The 14,416-nt window shown below is 62.4% G+C and overlaps 1 protein-coding gene across 1 annotated transcript in view; it reads right to left on the bottom strand.

Annotated features, from left to right (window-relative positions):
- Nucleotides 1-1,475: 1,475 nt before the first annotated feature.
- The window catches only part of LOC311512283 (dual specificity tyrosine-phosphorylation-regulated kinase 1B-like), a 29,958-nt gene continuing 17,017 nt past the window's right edge, over nucleotides 1,476-14,416 (bottom strand). The window contains exons 2-11 of the mRNA XM_084613422.1: nucleotides 10,798-10,949; nucleotides 10,320-10,439; nucleotides 9,857-10,045; nucleotides 9,257-9,404; nucleotides 8,672-8,958; nucleotides 7,757-7,903; nucleotides 7,094-7,234; nucleotides 5,980-6,283; nucleotides 4,309-4,415; nucleotides 1,476-2,981 (exon numbers count right to left, since the gene is read on the bottom strand). Of these exons, the coding sequence (XP_084469548.1) occupies nucleotides 2,562-2,981; nucleotides 4,309-4,415; nucleotides 5,980-6,283; nucleotides 7,094-7,234; nucleotides 7,757-7,903; nucleotides 8,672-8,958; nucleotides 9,257-9,404; nucleotides 9,857-10,045; nucleotides 10,320-10,439; nucleotides 10,798-10,860 (1,926 nt within the window). The 5' untranslated portion in view covers nucleotides 10,861-10,949 and the 3' untranslated portion in view covers nucleotides 1,476-2,561. The remainder of the gene's footprint in view (nucleotides 2,982-4,308; nucleotides 4,416-5,979; nucleotides 6,284-7,093; nucleotides 7,235-7,756; nucleotides 7,904-8,671; nucleotides 8,959-9,256; nucleotides 9,405-9,856; nucleotides 10,046-10,319; nucleotides 10,440-10,797; nucleotides 10,950-14,416) is intronic.

Here is a 14,416-nt window from a genome sequence, read left to right as displayed (position 1 = left end):
ACAACTCTCATGATGCACCTCTCTCCTCTCTGGCTCAGCCCCAGTGCATCATGGGTCTTGTAGTTCAGCTGCCTCACACCCCACCACGAGCTGGGCTTTGTTGCACTATATTTCCCATGATGCACCCCTCTCACTCTGCCACCATAGTGCATCTTGGGAGTTGTAGTCTGACATACTACCACTGTGGAGTATATTCCATTAGAGAAAGTGGGCACGAGCCAGCCAAACTACATCTCCCACAATGCACTCACCAAGAGGCATGACTGCAGTGCATCATGGAAGATGAAGTCCAGCCCATAGAGAACAGAATGAACTACAGCTCCCATGATGCACCACAGTATCAGCACTTCACCAAACCAGCCCAGATCTCCACAGGTGAGGCAAGCCCACTTCTCCTGCCAGACTCACCTTGGCTGGCCAATTTCAGAGCAGCCCCGAGGGCTGGCCCCTGCCCCTTCTAGCGACATGGGACCCATGGCTCCAAATGTCAGACACCTTGTCCAGCACCCCAGGCTGGCTGGAGCGGGGACCTGAACTTGCCCAGCTCCAGGAGGGTCGGGCCAGAAGGACCTACCTGCTCTGGCGCTTGCTGGCTGCTCTCTATGGGCATTGCAGGAGGACACACACAGAGCAAGCCCCTGGCAATGTGCATGCATGTCCACCTGCCACATGGGGGGGGGGGGGGGCAGTTTGGGATCCACCAGTCACCATGAATCGCCTCCAGTTTCCAGCGCAGGCCTGAGTCCCCTGCCCCACAGTGTGGATCCCAGCCACCAGCAGGACACTGTGCCCCACAAGGGACAAGACTCCCCTTGGGGCAAAATAGATCCTCCCTGAGAGCAGGCTCCAAGCTCCAGGGCTTCCCCAGCTCATTGGCAAGCGCAGACAGTTGGTGCCCTGTCTGACATCAGGGTCTCCAAGCCATCAGCTGCCCACAGTTTGGTGGGGGGCGGGGAGGAACTGCCAAAGGCACCCCTGGCACAGGGAGACAGTTTTACATTTGGCTTCTACTGTCCAATAGCAATGTCTCCAAATTACCCCACAGTCCTGCCCTTTCTCCTCCCAGACTCGTTAGCATTATGGACTGTTACAGGGGGACAAAAGGCACCAACTTCAGGGCCCTGTCGTGCCAGGCGCTGCCCAAACAGTGAGAGACAGTCCATGCCTCAGCTGAGATTGGGGCCCCATTGTGCTGGGCGCTGCCCAGATAGAGAGAGAGACAGGCCCTGCCCCAGCTGAGATCAGGGCCCCACTGGGCCAGGCCCTGCCCCAAGGAGCTCACAGTCTAACCAGCCCAGGCAGATAAATGGAGGTCACCCTCTCCCCTTTCCACTGCTCCCACCCCCACCCCATCCCCGGTCTAGCAATCCCACGGTTCCCCCCCAGAGCCAGCAGCTGTGTCGGCAGCAGCAGGCAGGTCTCCAGGCTGCCCGCGGGCGGAGGACGCCAGCAGAGGGACCGGGAGCCGGCGGAGCTGCTGTCACTATTTTATTCACCACCCCCTCCAAAGCAGAGGCCCCGGGTCCAGCGGCGAGCGCAGGGGCCGTGCCGGGAGGGCGCGACGGGGCAGCCCCTCCGGCCTCTCCAGGGGAAGCCGCGCACCGTCTTTGGTACAATAAATTAAAGACAAACAGTACAGCACGAGCCACGGAGAGGGGGCAGCCGGCAGACAAGGCGCCACCATGGCCACGCTGGGGCCAAACGGCCAGCCCAGCTCACTGCCACGCCAGTGCCGGGTTGTCAGACCACGGGGCTCATCCCCAGGGCTGTTCCCACACACGCGGGGGGTGGGGGAGGGGAGGGCAGGGCAAGAAGAGGAGGAGGCTCACACCATCCTGGAGGGGGAGGAGGGGGAGGCAGGGCAAGAGGGCCACGGGGCTCTCCCAGGACATGGGGGGAAGGGGGATCAGGGCACTCCTTCTCCACAGCGGGAGGGGCCGGTGTCTATAAATATTGGCTAGGGCCCTGCTGCCCGGGGCAGGGGGCAGTTTTAGCAGCAATTCCAGTTGGACAGTGGGGCGGGCAGCCCGGCCATCAGTCCGTGAAGTGCAGAGGGTCCCTCTGTCCAGCCGGTGGCCCCCTCCCGGCGGCCCCACCCGGCCCAGGGAGCCAGTGTTAACGAGGAACCATTTACAGTAGGAACCACACGGACACAGGGTAGGGACAGTGCCAGGGGGCGATGGCTCTGCTGGCTAAGCAGTGGGGCAGCAGGGGTGGCACTGGCATGGGGGGGTAGTGGGCGTGGGGCTAGCTCTATGGGAGAGCAAAGGCCGCGGTGGCTCGGAGGTGGGCGGGGCGAGGAACGTGGGCAGCGCTGGCTCCGGGGCAGGACAGGGTGCCATGAGTGTTGCCACCCCCTGGGGGTTGTGGCGGGCAGAGCCAGCTCCCAGAGGAGGCGCGGCACTGGCTCCGAGGCAGGGGGGCCGCGGGCAGCGCCGGCTCCCGGGATGGAGGGGGGGTTGGCGGGCAGCGCCAGCTTTCAGGGCTGTGAAGATCCGTGGGCACTGTGCCCGCCCCCCGCCGGGCGGCGCATCCTAAGAGCGTTATGGCTTGAGGAGTCATCAAGAGCTGGCTGCCGTGCTCTGCGGGACGCACACGCCCAGCATGGGCGCCGAGTCCTCGGGCTCCGCCCGGCTGCGCAGGTGGGGGGGGTAGGCCAGCGGCAGCCCCCCCTCGCCCGCCCGCCCCCCCACCGCCGCTCTAGTCCGGAACGCCGACGAGCCAAAAGGGGCGCAGTCCAGGTGCCGGGGGCCCGGGCCCAGCTCCATGCACTCGGGGCCGTGGGGCGAGACGGGCGGGCGATGGTAGTGGGTGCGCCCGGCCGGCTGGAAGAGCGGGTGCGGGCCCGCCCCATGGAAGTGCGGTGCCGCCGGCTGGCTGGGCGTGGGCTTGTGAGGTAAGATCGGCGGGTAGCCATCGCTGGGCGGCGCCGGGACATCCCCCCCAGCCCAGAGGCGCGGCTGCTGCTGCTGGGGAGGAGCCTGTGGAAAGAGAGACAGATGCTAGCGGTGAGGGGAGCAGGGCTGGGAACGGGCTAAAGGGGTTGGGAGAGGAAAAGCATGGGGTGTCAGCAATGTTGGGGGCTCTGCAACTCATGGTCAGTGTGAGCAGCGGGGAGCAAGGGGACCATACGTGGGGGCTCTGCATCTTGAAGTTGGTGTGGGAGGCGGGCATACCTGGGGGCTCTGCATCTCGCAGTCAGTGGGGAGGGGGGGTCAGCGCCCAAAGGAGCCGTACCTGGGGGCTCCACATCTCGCAGTCGGTGTGGGCTGCGCCGGGGGGGGGCATACCTGGGGGCTTTGCATCTCGCAGTCAGTGTGGGCGGCGGGGGGAGCGTACCTGGGGGCTCTGCATCTTGCAGTCAGTGTGGGCGGCAGGGAGGGGGCGTACCTGGGGGCTTTGCATCTTGCAGTTGGTGTGGGTGGCAGGGGGGGTGGGGCAGCGCCCAAGGGAGCCTAATGGGGGCTCCACATGTCGCAGTCGGTGTGGGCAGCGGGGGGGGGGGGGGAAGGGGCGGGGCATACCTGGGGGCTCTGCATCTCGCAGTCAGTGTGGGTAGCGGGGAGGCGTACCTGGGGGCTCTGCATCTCGCAGTCAACGTGGGCGGCGGGGGGGGGCCGGGCATACCTGGGGGCTCTGCATGTCACAGTCAGTGTGGGCGGCGGGGGGAGGCGGGGCATACCTGGGGCCCCTGCATCTCACAGTCGGTGTGGGCGGCGGGGGGGAGCGGGCGTACCTGGGGGCTCTGCATCTCGCAGTCGGTGTGGGCGGCGGGGGGGAGCGGGCATACCTGGGGGCTCTGCATCTCGCAGTCGGTGTGGGTGGCGGGGGGGAGCGGGCGTACCTGGGGGCTCTGCATCTCGCAGTCGGTGTGGGCGGCGGGCGTACCTGGGGGCTCTGCATCTCGCAGTCGGTGTGGGCGGCGGGGGGGGTTACCTGGGGGCTCTGCATCTCGCAGTCGGTGTGGGCGGCGGTGGGAGTTACCTGGGGGTTCTGCATCTCGCAGTCAGTGTGGGCGGCGGGGGGAGGCGGGGCATACCTGGGGCCCCTGCATCTCACAGTCAGTGTGGGTGGCGGGGGGCAGGGCGTATCTGGGGGCTCTGCATCTCGCAGTCAGTGTGGGTGGCGGGGGAGCGGGCGTACCTGGGGGCTCTGCATCTCGCAGTCGGTGTGGGCGGCGGGGGCGGGCGTACCTGGGGGCTCTGCATCTCGCAGTCGGTGTGGGCGGCGGGGGGGGGCGCGCGGGCGTACCTGGGGGCTCTGCATCTCACAGTCGGTGTGGGCGGCGGCGGGGGGGGGCGGGCGTACCTGGGGGCTCTGCATCTCGCAGTCGGTGTGGGCGGCGACCGTGCTGGCGTAGTAGCGGTTGCTGTAGCGGTAGTTGCGGTTGTCATTGGAAGAGCCGCTGGAGCCGCCTGGGGGGGAAGAGAGAGGCAGTCGGGATGGGGCGGAGAAGATGGGGCGGTGCTGGTGCCATGGCTGAGCCCCACAGCGGGGCTGGAGGATATGGAGGCCGTACCAGAGCACGAGATGAAGCGGGCCGTGTTGGGGGGTCAGGAGCCGTACCAGGGCTGGGGCAGGGAGTTGGGGCCATACCCAAGCTGCAGACGGAGCGGATGGTTCTGGTTGGGACACTCTACGCCCCGGAGTGGACCCTGCGACCCCCCTAGTCAACGTTTGTCTATAATCGTGATATTGCATATGAAGCATGCTTTGTGAGGCATCATGGGACAGGTTCTGATTTGCTGAAACCCCACTCTTCTATCATTAATGCCTATGAAGTTCTGAGAATTGTGTTGTAGGATTCTCACTCAAATATGCTGTGGGTTTGGGAAGCTCCCAAGCTCCCCAGAGACAATAACTGGGGCACAACCAACACCCAGGCAGGTGTCACACAACCATTAACAGCCACTGTCCAGCAAGGGAGCTAGGATGCAATGACTCACCTGCATGTGGCCACACCAGGGGAATTGCTCAGCCTTGCCTGGTGACTCAGCAATGCCCCCCAGGCATGCCTGGACTTGTGTGCTCCAAGCACATGGGACTGAGGCTATAAAACAGAACCCAGGGGCCCCACGCTGGGCCTTTCTCCTGCCCCCCCCCTACACTGCAAGCAACAAGGATGCTCAGAAGAATGAAGACTCCAGCAAAGGAGACTGGCCCAGGTTTCAAGGGTGAAACCTGTGTATTATGAACTAACATCCAGTGGGTTGAGAAAACTGCTTGATCTAAATACTGCCTAGTGTCTTATAGGTTTAAGATTAGATTGTGTGCTTATTTTGTTCTCTTGGTAACTAACTCTGACTTTTTGCCTCTCACTTATCACTTAAAATCTCTCTTCTGTAGTCAATAAACTTGTTTTACTGTTTATCTTTCCCACTGAGTTTGCCTGAAGCGTTTGGTGAATCTGCTCAGGTGTGCAAAGGCTGGTGTATAGCCACTTTCCCCTGATGAAGTGGTGAACCAATTAATAAATTTGCACTGCTCGTCTTGAGCAGTGCAGGACGGTATATTCCTGAGGTACAAGACTGGGAGCTGGGGGGATTTGGCGGGTGCCTTTCTCTGTGTGATTCATGAGCGGCTCTGGGAGCATTCAGGCAAGCTCGCTGGGTGTGGGGCTCCACGTGCTGTTGTACTGAGTGATCACAGCGCCTGGAGGGGTTTGCTGCTTGTGAGAGACAGCCCAGGCTCGAGAGAGTTAAGGGGGCACAGCGGTCCCACAGTCCAGTCTGCACCCCGGGAATCCTGTCACACTGGTGCTGGGGACTCGGGGGCCGGGGCGGGGGAGCGGGGCCGTACCCGAGCTGGGGACTCGGGGGCCGGGGCGGGGGAGCGGGGCCGTACCCGAGCTGGGGACTCGGGGGCCGGGGCGGGGGAGCGGGGCCGTACCCGAGCTGGGGACTCGGGGGCCGGGGCGGGGGAGCGGGGCCGTACCCGAGCTGGGGACTCGGGGGCCGGGGCGGGGGAGCGGGGCCGTACCCGAGCTGGAGACGGAGCTGGCGGTACTGGTGCTGTGGCTGTGCTCCATGGCCGGGCTGGTGGAGTTGCTGTTGCTGGTGTTGGTGCCCTCATCGCTGGTCTTCTTGAAGAAGTTGTGCTGCAGGGCGTAGAAGGGCGTGATGCGGCTGCGCGGCTCGTAGTCCAGCATGCGCAGCACCAGGTCCTTGAACTTCAGGTAGTCGGAGGGCGAGTGGCCTTGCTCGCCCGCCCGGCGCCCCCCGGGTCCCCCGCTCTCCACCCCCAGCACCTCGTGCAGCCGCCGTGTGCCCGGCACCTTGTATTCCTGCAAGGGAAACACGTTCAGCAGGGCGTCCCGGCCGGGATCATGGTGGGGGAAGAGAGGCAGGGGTCCTGCGAGGCAGGGGGAGAGGAGAGATGCAGGGATCCAGCCAGGGTGGAGATGTAGGTATCCTGGCAGGTGGCGGGAGGCACCGGGATCCCGACAGGGTGGGGAGGACTACAGGAGATACAGTGTGGGGGTGGCGGGGGGGAGGGACAGACGGCAGGGTAGGGCAGGGATCGGAGGGGCATGCAGAAGATGTGGGGATCCCAGCAGGGCAGTGGGGAGCACAGAAGACAAGTGGGGTGGGGGAGTGGGGAATGACATGGGGATCCTGGCAGGGCAGGGAGGGGTTGAGGGGATCCCAGCAGACCAGGGATGGGGTGGGGGGCGGGCATAGCATGCAGGAGACGCAGGGATCCCGGCAGGGCGGGGATAAGGTGGGGAGTGGGACAGGCAGTGAGGGGCAGCAGTGGGGACATGGGAATCTCAGCAGTCGGGGGGCAACGTCATGGCCCCGTCAGCGCAGGGAAAGTGGGGGAAATGCAGATGGAGGGCAATGCACAGGTAGCTGGTGCCACGGGGGGAGCGGGGTTCCTGGCAGCAGATGGTAGGGAGCAGTGCAGGATATAGGGTGGGTCCCTGGGGTGGGGGCAGCATGGGAGGCACAGGGATCCCAGCAGCATGGGGGAGGGCTTGGCATCGGGGCCAGCATGCCGGGAAGAGGTGCATGGGGAGAACAGGGATCCTGTGGGGGAGACCGGGGGCAGGGAATCAGAAGCGTGGGGTGAGGACCCCAAGGACCCCCATTACCTTTTTGACCTCCTTGTTCTTCTTGAGGGCCCAGCCCCCCTCGGGCAGCTTGTCGAAATATTTCCGGGCCTTCGGCGCCTGCTCCAGCATGTGTGGGGGCGGCAGCCCCAGCACCTCCACAATCCTGTTCATCTGGTCTGCCTGCAGGGAGGAAGGGACGCGTCATGGGGCGCCCTTGCCAGCCTTGCCCCCACCCAGCCCCACTCCCTCCCGTTATTGGGGCAGCCGCGCCCAGCCTCTCACCCCAGAAAGGGGTGACATCCTGATTGCCACCAGTCGGGAATTTTCCACTCAGAGGATTTCTCTGTGGAAACACTGTTCCTTCAAAAACTGAAAATTTCCCCGGGAGCAAAAGTTTGCATTTTGCCAAAACGTTTCCCTTTTCTGAGCTCCCTGGCTAGAATACATGTCCCATGATGCTCCTCTCTGATGAAGGTTTGAGGAGCATCATGGGAGTTACATTATTGTGGTGCATCCTGGGAGATGTAGTCCAATCAGGGAGGTTGGCCCAAGACACCCAAATAAAAGCCCCCATGATGCACCATGGGCCTCCCCTCGCCTCCAATAGGACCTTTTTCCCCCCTCCCACCCAGAGAAGGGTTGTGGCCTTGGTCTCTGCCCAAGGGCACAGCCCCAGCAGCAATTCCCCCTCCCATCCCTCACCTCATTGGAGCCGCTGAAGAGAGGCTCCCCCGTGTGCATCTCCACCAGGATGCAGCCCAGAGACCACATGTCGATGGCCAGGTCATAGGGCATGCCCAGCAGCACCTCTGGCGAGCGGTAGAAGCGGCTCTGGATGTACTGGTAGATCTGGGGAGATGAGGGTCAGCGTGATGAGCCCCTGACGGGAGCAGGGAGGAAGCCCGCATGGGGGCACAGACTGGCCAGGCCCACAGGCTTTGCTGGGAAACACATCCCAGAGCAGGGATAGAACCCAGGAGTCCTGGCTCCCAGCCCCTCTCTGCTCTAACTAGACCCTCCTCCGCTCCCTGAGCTGAGGGAAAACCCACGTCCTGGCTCCCAGCCTCCCCTGCTGTAACCACTAAAGCAGGGCAGCACAGATCTGGCAGTGGGGATGAGGTAGAGGTGGGACAGTCTGTCTCTCAGTCTGTCCCCCCAGAGTGGGGCTAGGGGACGGGTGAGGCAGGGCTAAGCACACTCCCTGCTAGCAGAAGCTGCTGAAGTCGACAAACTTGAGAGTGCTGCACTTGCAGGGGACAAGTGCAGGGGTGGGGCCATGGCACAGGGCTATCACATTCACCCACTGGCCCAGCTAGCAGGAGCTACCAAAGTCAACGATCTTGATGGCACTGTGCTTGGGGTTGCAGAGCAGGGAGAGGGGCTACAGGCAAGGCCGTTACATAGGGCGTGGGGCAGGAATGGGGCTCAGGGGTTGAGGCTGCAGCTCAGGGCGTGGGACCCACGCACTCACCCACTGGCAGGAGTGACTGAAGCCGACGATGCTGGGGCTGCGCTTGGGACTGCAGAGCCGGGCATGCGGCGGGGGCGGGGCTGTTGCATAGGGGGCGGGGCTATGGAACAGGGGGCGGGGCTTGGGGGCAGGGCCAGCGCACTCACCCGCTGGCCCAGCTGGCAGGAGCTGCCGAAGTCGACGATCTTGATGGCGCTGCGCTTGGGGTTGCAGAGCAGGATGTTCTCAGGCTTGAGGTCGCAGTGGATGATGCTGAGCTCGGGGGTGGCCAGGAAGAGCAGCGCCGTGCACAGCTGCTGAGCGAACTTGCGGGTGAGGTTGAGCGAGACGCCGCGGAAGTTGGTGTTACGCAGAAGGTCGTACAGGTTGTAGGAGAGCAGCTCGAACACCAGGCACAGGTGGCTCCGGAACATGAAGTGGCGCTTCAGGTGCACTGGGTGGGGAAGGGAGTGTGAAGGACAGCCGGGGGGGGGGGGAGGGGGGTGCTTCCCTTCCACCGCAACCCCCTGACCCCACACTGAGCTCCCTCCGCACGGCACGGCGAGAAGATATAACCTTCCCAGCCCCCCCAACATTTACCCCGGCCCTGCAACATCCCCCCACTCCTCAATATACATCCCAGCCCCCCGATACCGGACCTCCCCCCCAACTCCTCAACGTACAACCCGGCCCCCACAACGTCCCCGCCCTCCCCATTGTTCCCCCAGCCCCCCACCTCCCTCCCCACTCACCAATGTAATACTTCATCTCGGTGTCATGCTGGTTCATGAGCTCCAGCAGCCGCAGCTCGATCTGGGCCTGGTTCAGAAACGCCTTCTTGTTCTTGATGATCTTAATGGCCACCCACTCCTGGTCGTGGTGGTCGTACGCCTTCACCACCTGGGGGGACAGAGCGCTGTCGGGGGCACGGCCTGACTCAGGGTGGGGGAGGGGCCATACCAGGGCTCGGGGTTGATGTGACAGGTGTGTGAAGGAGGCCTTGATGAGCAATGAGTTTATTTCATATCAGGGAATTAGGAAGGGGGAGAAGAGGGTATGGCGGGGACTGGGGGTTTCAGGGTACAGTGGAGATTCAGGGGGGGTCAAGGGCTAAGCTGGCCAAAAGAGCCCTTGCCAATGAGTGAGTTGATCTTGTAGTGGGGGGCTAGGGATGTGGGGGTAGTCTGAGGGTCTGGCGGGGTTTTGGGGGTACGGCAGGGTTTGGGCGCTTAGCGGGTCGAAGGAGCCCTTGCCGATAAGCGAGTTGATCTTGTAGCGGGGGGTTAGGGACATGGGGGCAGTGTGGGGGTATGGCAGGGTTTTGGGGGTACGGCGGGGTTTGGGGGGCTGACCTGGCCGAAGGAGCCCTTGCCGATGAGCGAGTCGATCTCGTAGCGCTCCAGCCAGCGCTCCCCGCTCTTGACGATGTAGTCGTAGTTGTCGTCGTCGTAGCCTTCGTTGTACACCTTGCGCTCCTTCTTGGTGCTCGAGTCCTCAGGGGGCACCTGCTGCGCCCGCCGCTTCTTCTTGGCATAGTACACCTGGTGGGGGAAGAGTCAGCACCAGCCTTCTGGCACAGGCCTGGGAGCCTGCCCACGCCAACCCCAGGGAACCAGCATCCCAGGCCAGGGGCCCCCCTCCAGGGAGCTGACTTCCCATGCTTTGCCCATTCCCAGTGCTCTCGGCCAGCCCATAATCTGCGCGGCATCACGGTGCACTCGGGGAAGGGCGGCAGTGCTGCCCCGAAGCTAGACCCCTCGTTGATGCCAACGCACGCACGCCCCCCCCCCGCCCCCCCGGCCTCCGGAAGCTCACCTCGTTGATGTGCTTGTATGTTTTGATGAGGTCGACGGAGAGCTTGCGCAGCGGTGCCGTGGCCGATTCGCGGAAGGTCAGGGGGATTCGCCGCTGCAGGACGCTCAGCTCTGGCAGGGTCTGCAGAGACACGGATGGGCGGTCATGGCGAGGGATGGGTGCCCCCAGGCACACCCTCTGCCCTCCCTCACCTGTAGCTACCCCACTTGGAACGGTGCCCTCACATGACACCGGCCAGGCTGTGCCGGGTCAGCAGGGACCCTGCGTCCAGCCCTAAGCCCCTCTGCCGGACGTATCCCCACTGAGGCCAGGAGGATCTCCAGCCCCTTCCAGGGCTCCTCGGCTGTTTGTCCGTCCTGTGGCAAGGGCCAGCCCATGCCCTGTGCATCTAGAATCCCTGCTGCCAGAGCTGGCTCCTTGCACAGCCTCCTGATCCCGTCTAGGTGCCCAGGCAGGAGGAGGCGGGGAGAGCCGGTACCTGCGGGTGGTCAGCCATGGACTGGATGCTGGAGAAGGGGGCATGACCGTGCTGGCTCGACATGTTTGGCTCAGTGGCAAGCGAGACGCCCAGAGAGGCAGGCTGGCTGGCGGGCAGCAGCTGGCATCCTGCGCTGCTGCTGCTGCTGCCACCTGAGGGGCAGAGAGAGAGGGAGACTGGGTCAGTGCGAGTCCTCGGCCCGCCCGCCCCCCCCGGATCCCCCTGCACCTGCCCCTCCCGCTGGATGGTGCGGTCCCCAACTCAGTATCACCCGCCCATACACAGCCCAGCAGCCCCCCCACACACACCCAGCTGCCAGCTTTGATGCCGCTCCACGCCCCCCACCCGCTCAACTGACGGCCACGTGCAAAGTAGCTGCAAATCAGCTCGCGCACATGTGGTGCCAAAGACCACCGCGGGGCTATGCCCCACCAGGAGCCACTTAGCCTGAAGCAACAGCGCGCCCTAGTTTGGGGGTGCCGGGACTGGGAGTTGCAGAGACCTAGTCCCAGCCAGGCCGTTTCGGGGGCTGCAAAAACTGAAAAAACTAAAATGAATTCGGTTCCGTTCCAAGCCAAACCGAAGCTGTGTCGAGTTTTCTTGCCAAACGAAACAAATTCGCTTGGAAGGAAATGTTTTGGTCAACCCCAAACAAAGTTCATCTGGACTTTTGTTCATTTTGGGGTGTTTTCCCATCTTGGTTTTGTTTTTTAAAAATAAGCTAAATTGCTCAAAGGAACCAGAGTCAAAACCCTGAGGGCCAGCAGGGCCCCAGCGCTCTCCCACCCACCCAGCCACCCACCAGAATAATTAAGGCCCCTGGGCAGAGAGCAGGGCTGGGGCATGCAGCCTGCACACTACCCTCATGCCTGCTGAGGCAATCATGGGCCAGGATCCTGCACGCCTGGACTGGGGCCTCACAACCCGCTGACCACTACCCAAGGAGCTGGCAACCGGGATCGGGGCCCTGCAACCTGCCCGGGCACCAGCTGAGGAGCTCATGCCCTGGGATCAGGGCCCTGCGACTCACCTGGACGCCAACCAAGGAACTCACGTGCAGGGATTGGTGCCCTGTGACCTGCCTGGGCATCAACCGAGGAGCTCATACCCAGGAATCAGGGCCCTGCGACCCGCCCTGGCACCAGCTCAAGGGCTCACTTCCAGGGATCGGGGCTCTGTAACCCATCTGGGCACCAGCCAAGGAGCTCACGCCCGGGGATCGGGGCCCTGCATCCTGCACTGCCCCAGCGCCAGCTGAGGAGCTTGTGTGCCAGGACTGGGGAGGAGGCCTGCGACTCGTTCCAGCACTTGGCTGAGTGCCATCGGTGAGCCAGCTGGGAGGCTGGGTGGGGTCCCAAGCAGCACAGCTGCCGGGATTATTTTTAACCCCCAGGGAGCAAGGCAATCCTTGCAGCTGATTGGGGCGGTGGGGAGGAAGTAGAGCCAATTGCTATGGAAAGATGGAGCCCCCAGCTCTGGGATCCTCCCATACACAGTACAGGGGCAGGGTGCCAGGGCCCCCGGCTCCGGGATCTCCATACACAGCGCAGGGGCAGGGTGCCAGGGCATGTCTGGGCCACCGGCTCTGGGATCCCCCAACACAAAGGACAGACAGGGCCAGTCCCAGCCCAACCCTGGTCCACTAAGGGGGTGATGGGCTACCTATGACACTCCTACAACATCCGCTTCAAGCCCCTTCCTCCCTGCCAGCCTCTACACCCCAAGATATGCCTTGAGGCCACCGTGTGGGTCGGTCAACAGAGACCTGGGCCCCCTACCCCAGACAAATCTGGACCCAACCCCAGCTCCATAGCCCAGCAACAGCACCTCCTCTCCCCATCTGACCCGCAGCCCAAAAAAGCCATAGGAATATAGAAGCAGCCAGAGTTGATCAGCCCCAAGATCCATCTACTACTCCTGGGGAAACTCTGCACCACTGTTCATGTGCAGAATTCATGACCCTCTGCAGATTTCTTTGCTTCCCCGCAGAAAAATGACTTTCTGACAGGGAAGTAAAGGGAAGCCCCAAGAGCAGCATGCGACCCTCCCCAGCTGTATGTTTTGCGTGCCCAAGGCAGCTGGCAGAGGTAAATCACTGTGGGGCAGGACTGGGGAAGACCCAGCTGGTAGCTCCTACCCTGTGCCGGGCTCAGCTCCTAGTTCCGGCTGGGCTTGGGAGGACGAGACTTCCTCTTCCCCTGCTCAACATCCGGGACCAGGTCAGACCCACCCCCAGATTTCTCTCCAGGCTGCAGGAAGCTCTGCAAACTCCTCACCCATCGCTCCTCAGCTGCAGGGGGAGGGATCACTGTACGGGGAACTGCTCCCACATCTTCCCAATCCCCATGCACCCAGACCACCTCATACTCAGTCCCTCCGCCGAGCCTCACCACACACACCTCCAAGGCCAGAATACCACTGCCGAGTGCCACTCCCCCTTCACCTGGACCATCCCAAAGAGCCACACCTGGATCCCCACTCTACCAAGCCCCAGCCAGCTGCACCTGGATCCTCACCTCACTGAGCCCTACTCCCCCAGCATCTGGACCCCCCAACACCCAAGCCCCCCGCCGAGCTCTATCACACCCAGACCCTGCCCTGCTCAGCCCCAACCACCTTTACCTCCTGCAGAGTTCCATTACCATTGCACCCAGAACCCCCCAACAAGCCCCTGTGCATCCAGAGCGCCTCCCACACCCAGACTGCCCCACACAGAACCCTCTCAACCCACATCTGAATCCCCCCCACACTTGGATCCTGCTGGGCTGAGCATGCCTGCCCACACCTGGTGCACCTGACACAGAGGAACATGGCTCTGGGGTGTTTCTGGGGCAGGCTCGGTCCTTGTGCTGTGTCAGGCTTGGGTGCAGCCTCACTGCTGAGCCATGTCCTGGGGAGTAGCTGCAGAGTGATCTCCTATCTCTGTGCAGCCAGTGGTCTGTACTCCCCAGTGCCATGCTGGAGCCTCCACAGTTATTTGACAAATAAAATTTGCAGAACTTTAAAATACTGTGCGCAGAATTTTTATGTTTTTGGTGCAGAATGCCCTTAGGAGTAACCTACCCTGGTATCCCATCTTTGATAGCACCAGATTGTTCAGAGGAAGGTGGAAGACGCCCTGCAGCAGCAGATGGGGATAACCTGTGCCCATAATAGCTCTCACCCTAGTCTCAGAGAGCTTGGCTGAAGCTACAAAGCAGCTGATTTCAGATCCCTGCCCCACTTTGGTACCACTATGTTCTCCAGCCATTCCCATTAGCCCTAGAAATGCCCATTCCCTCTTTGTATCTTGCTGAGCTCTTGGACTTATCATAAGAACATAAGAGCAGCCATACTGAGTCATACCAAAGGTCCATTTAGCCCAGTACCCTGTCTTCCAACAGTGGCCAATGCCAGGTGCCCCAGAGGGAATCAACAGAACAGGTAATCATCAAGTAATCTATCCCCTGGCGTCCAATCCCAGGTTCTGGCAAACAGAGGCTAGGGTCACCATCCCTGCCCATTCTGGCTAATAGCCATTAATGGACCTATCCTCCAGGAACTTACCTAGTTCTTTTTTTAACCCAATTATAGTTTTGGCCTTCACAACATCCCCACTCCTGGCAACAAGTTCCACAGG

This window comes from Lepidochelys olivacea, assembly GCF_965140295.1.
Source record: "Lepidochelys olivacea isolate rLepOli2 genome assembly, chromosome: 24".
NCBI lineage: Eukaryota > Metazoa > Chordata > Testudines > Cheloniidae > Lepidochelys > Lepidochelys olivacea.
The sequence above is the reverse complement of the archived record's forward strand: the minus strand, read 5'-3'. Positions and strand labels throughout refer to the sequence as shown.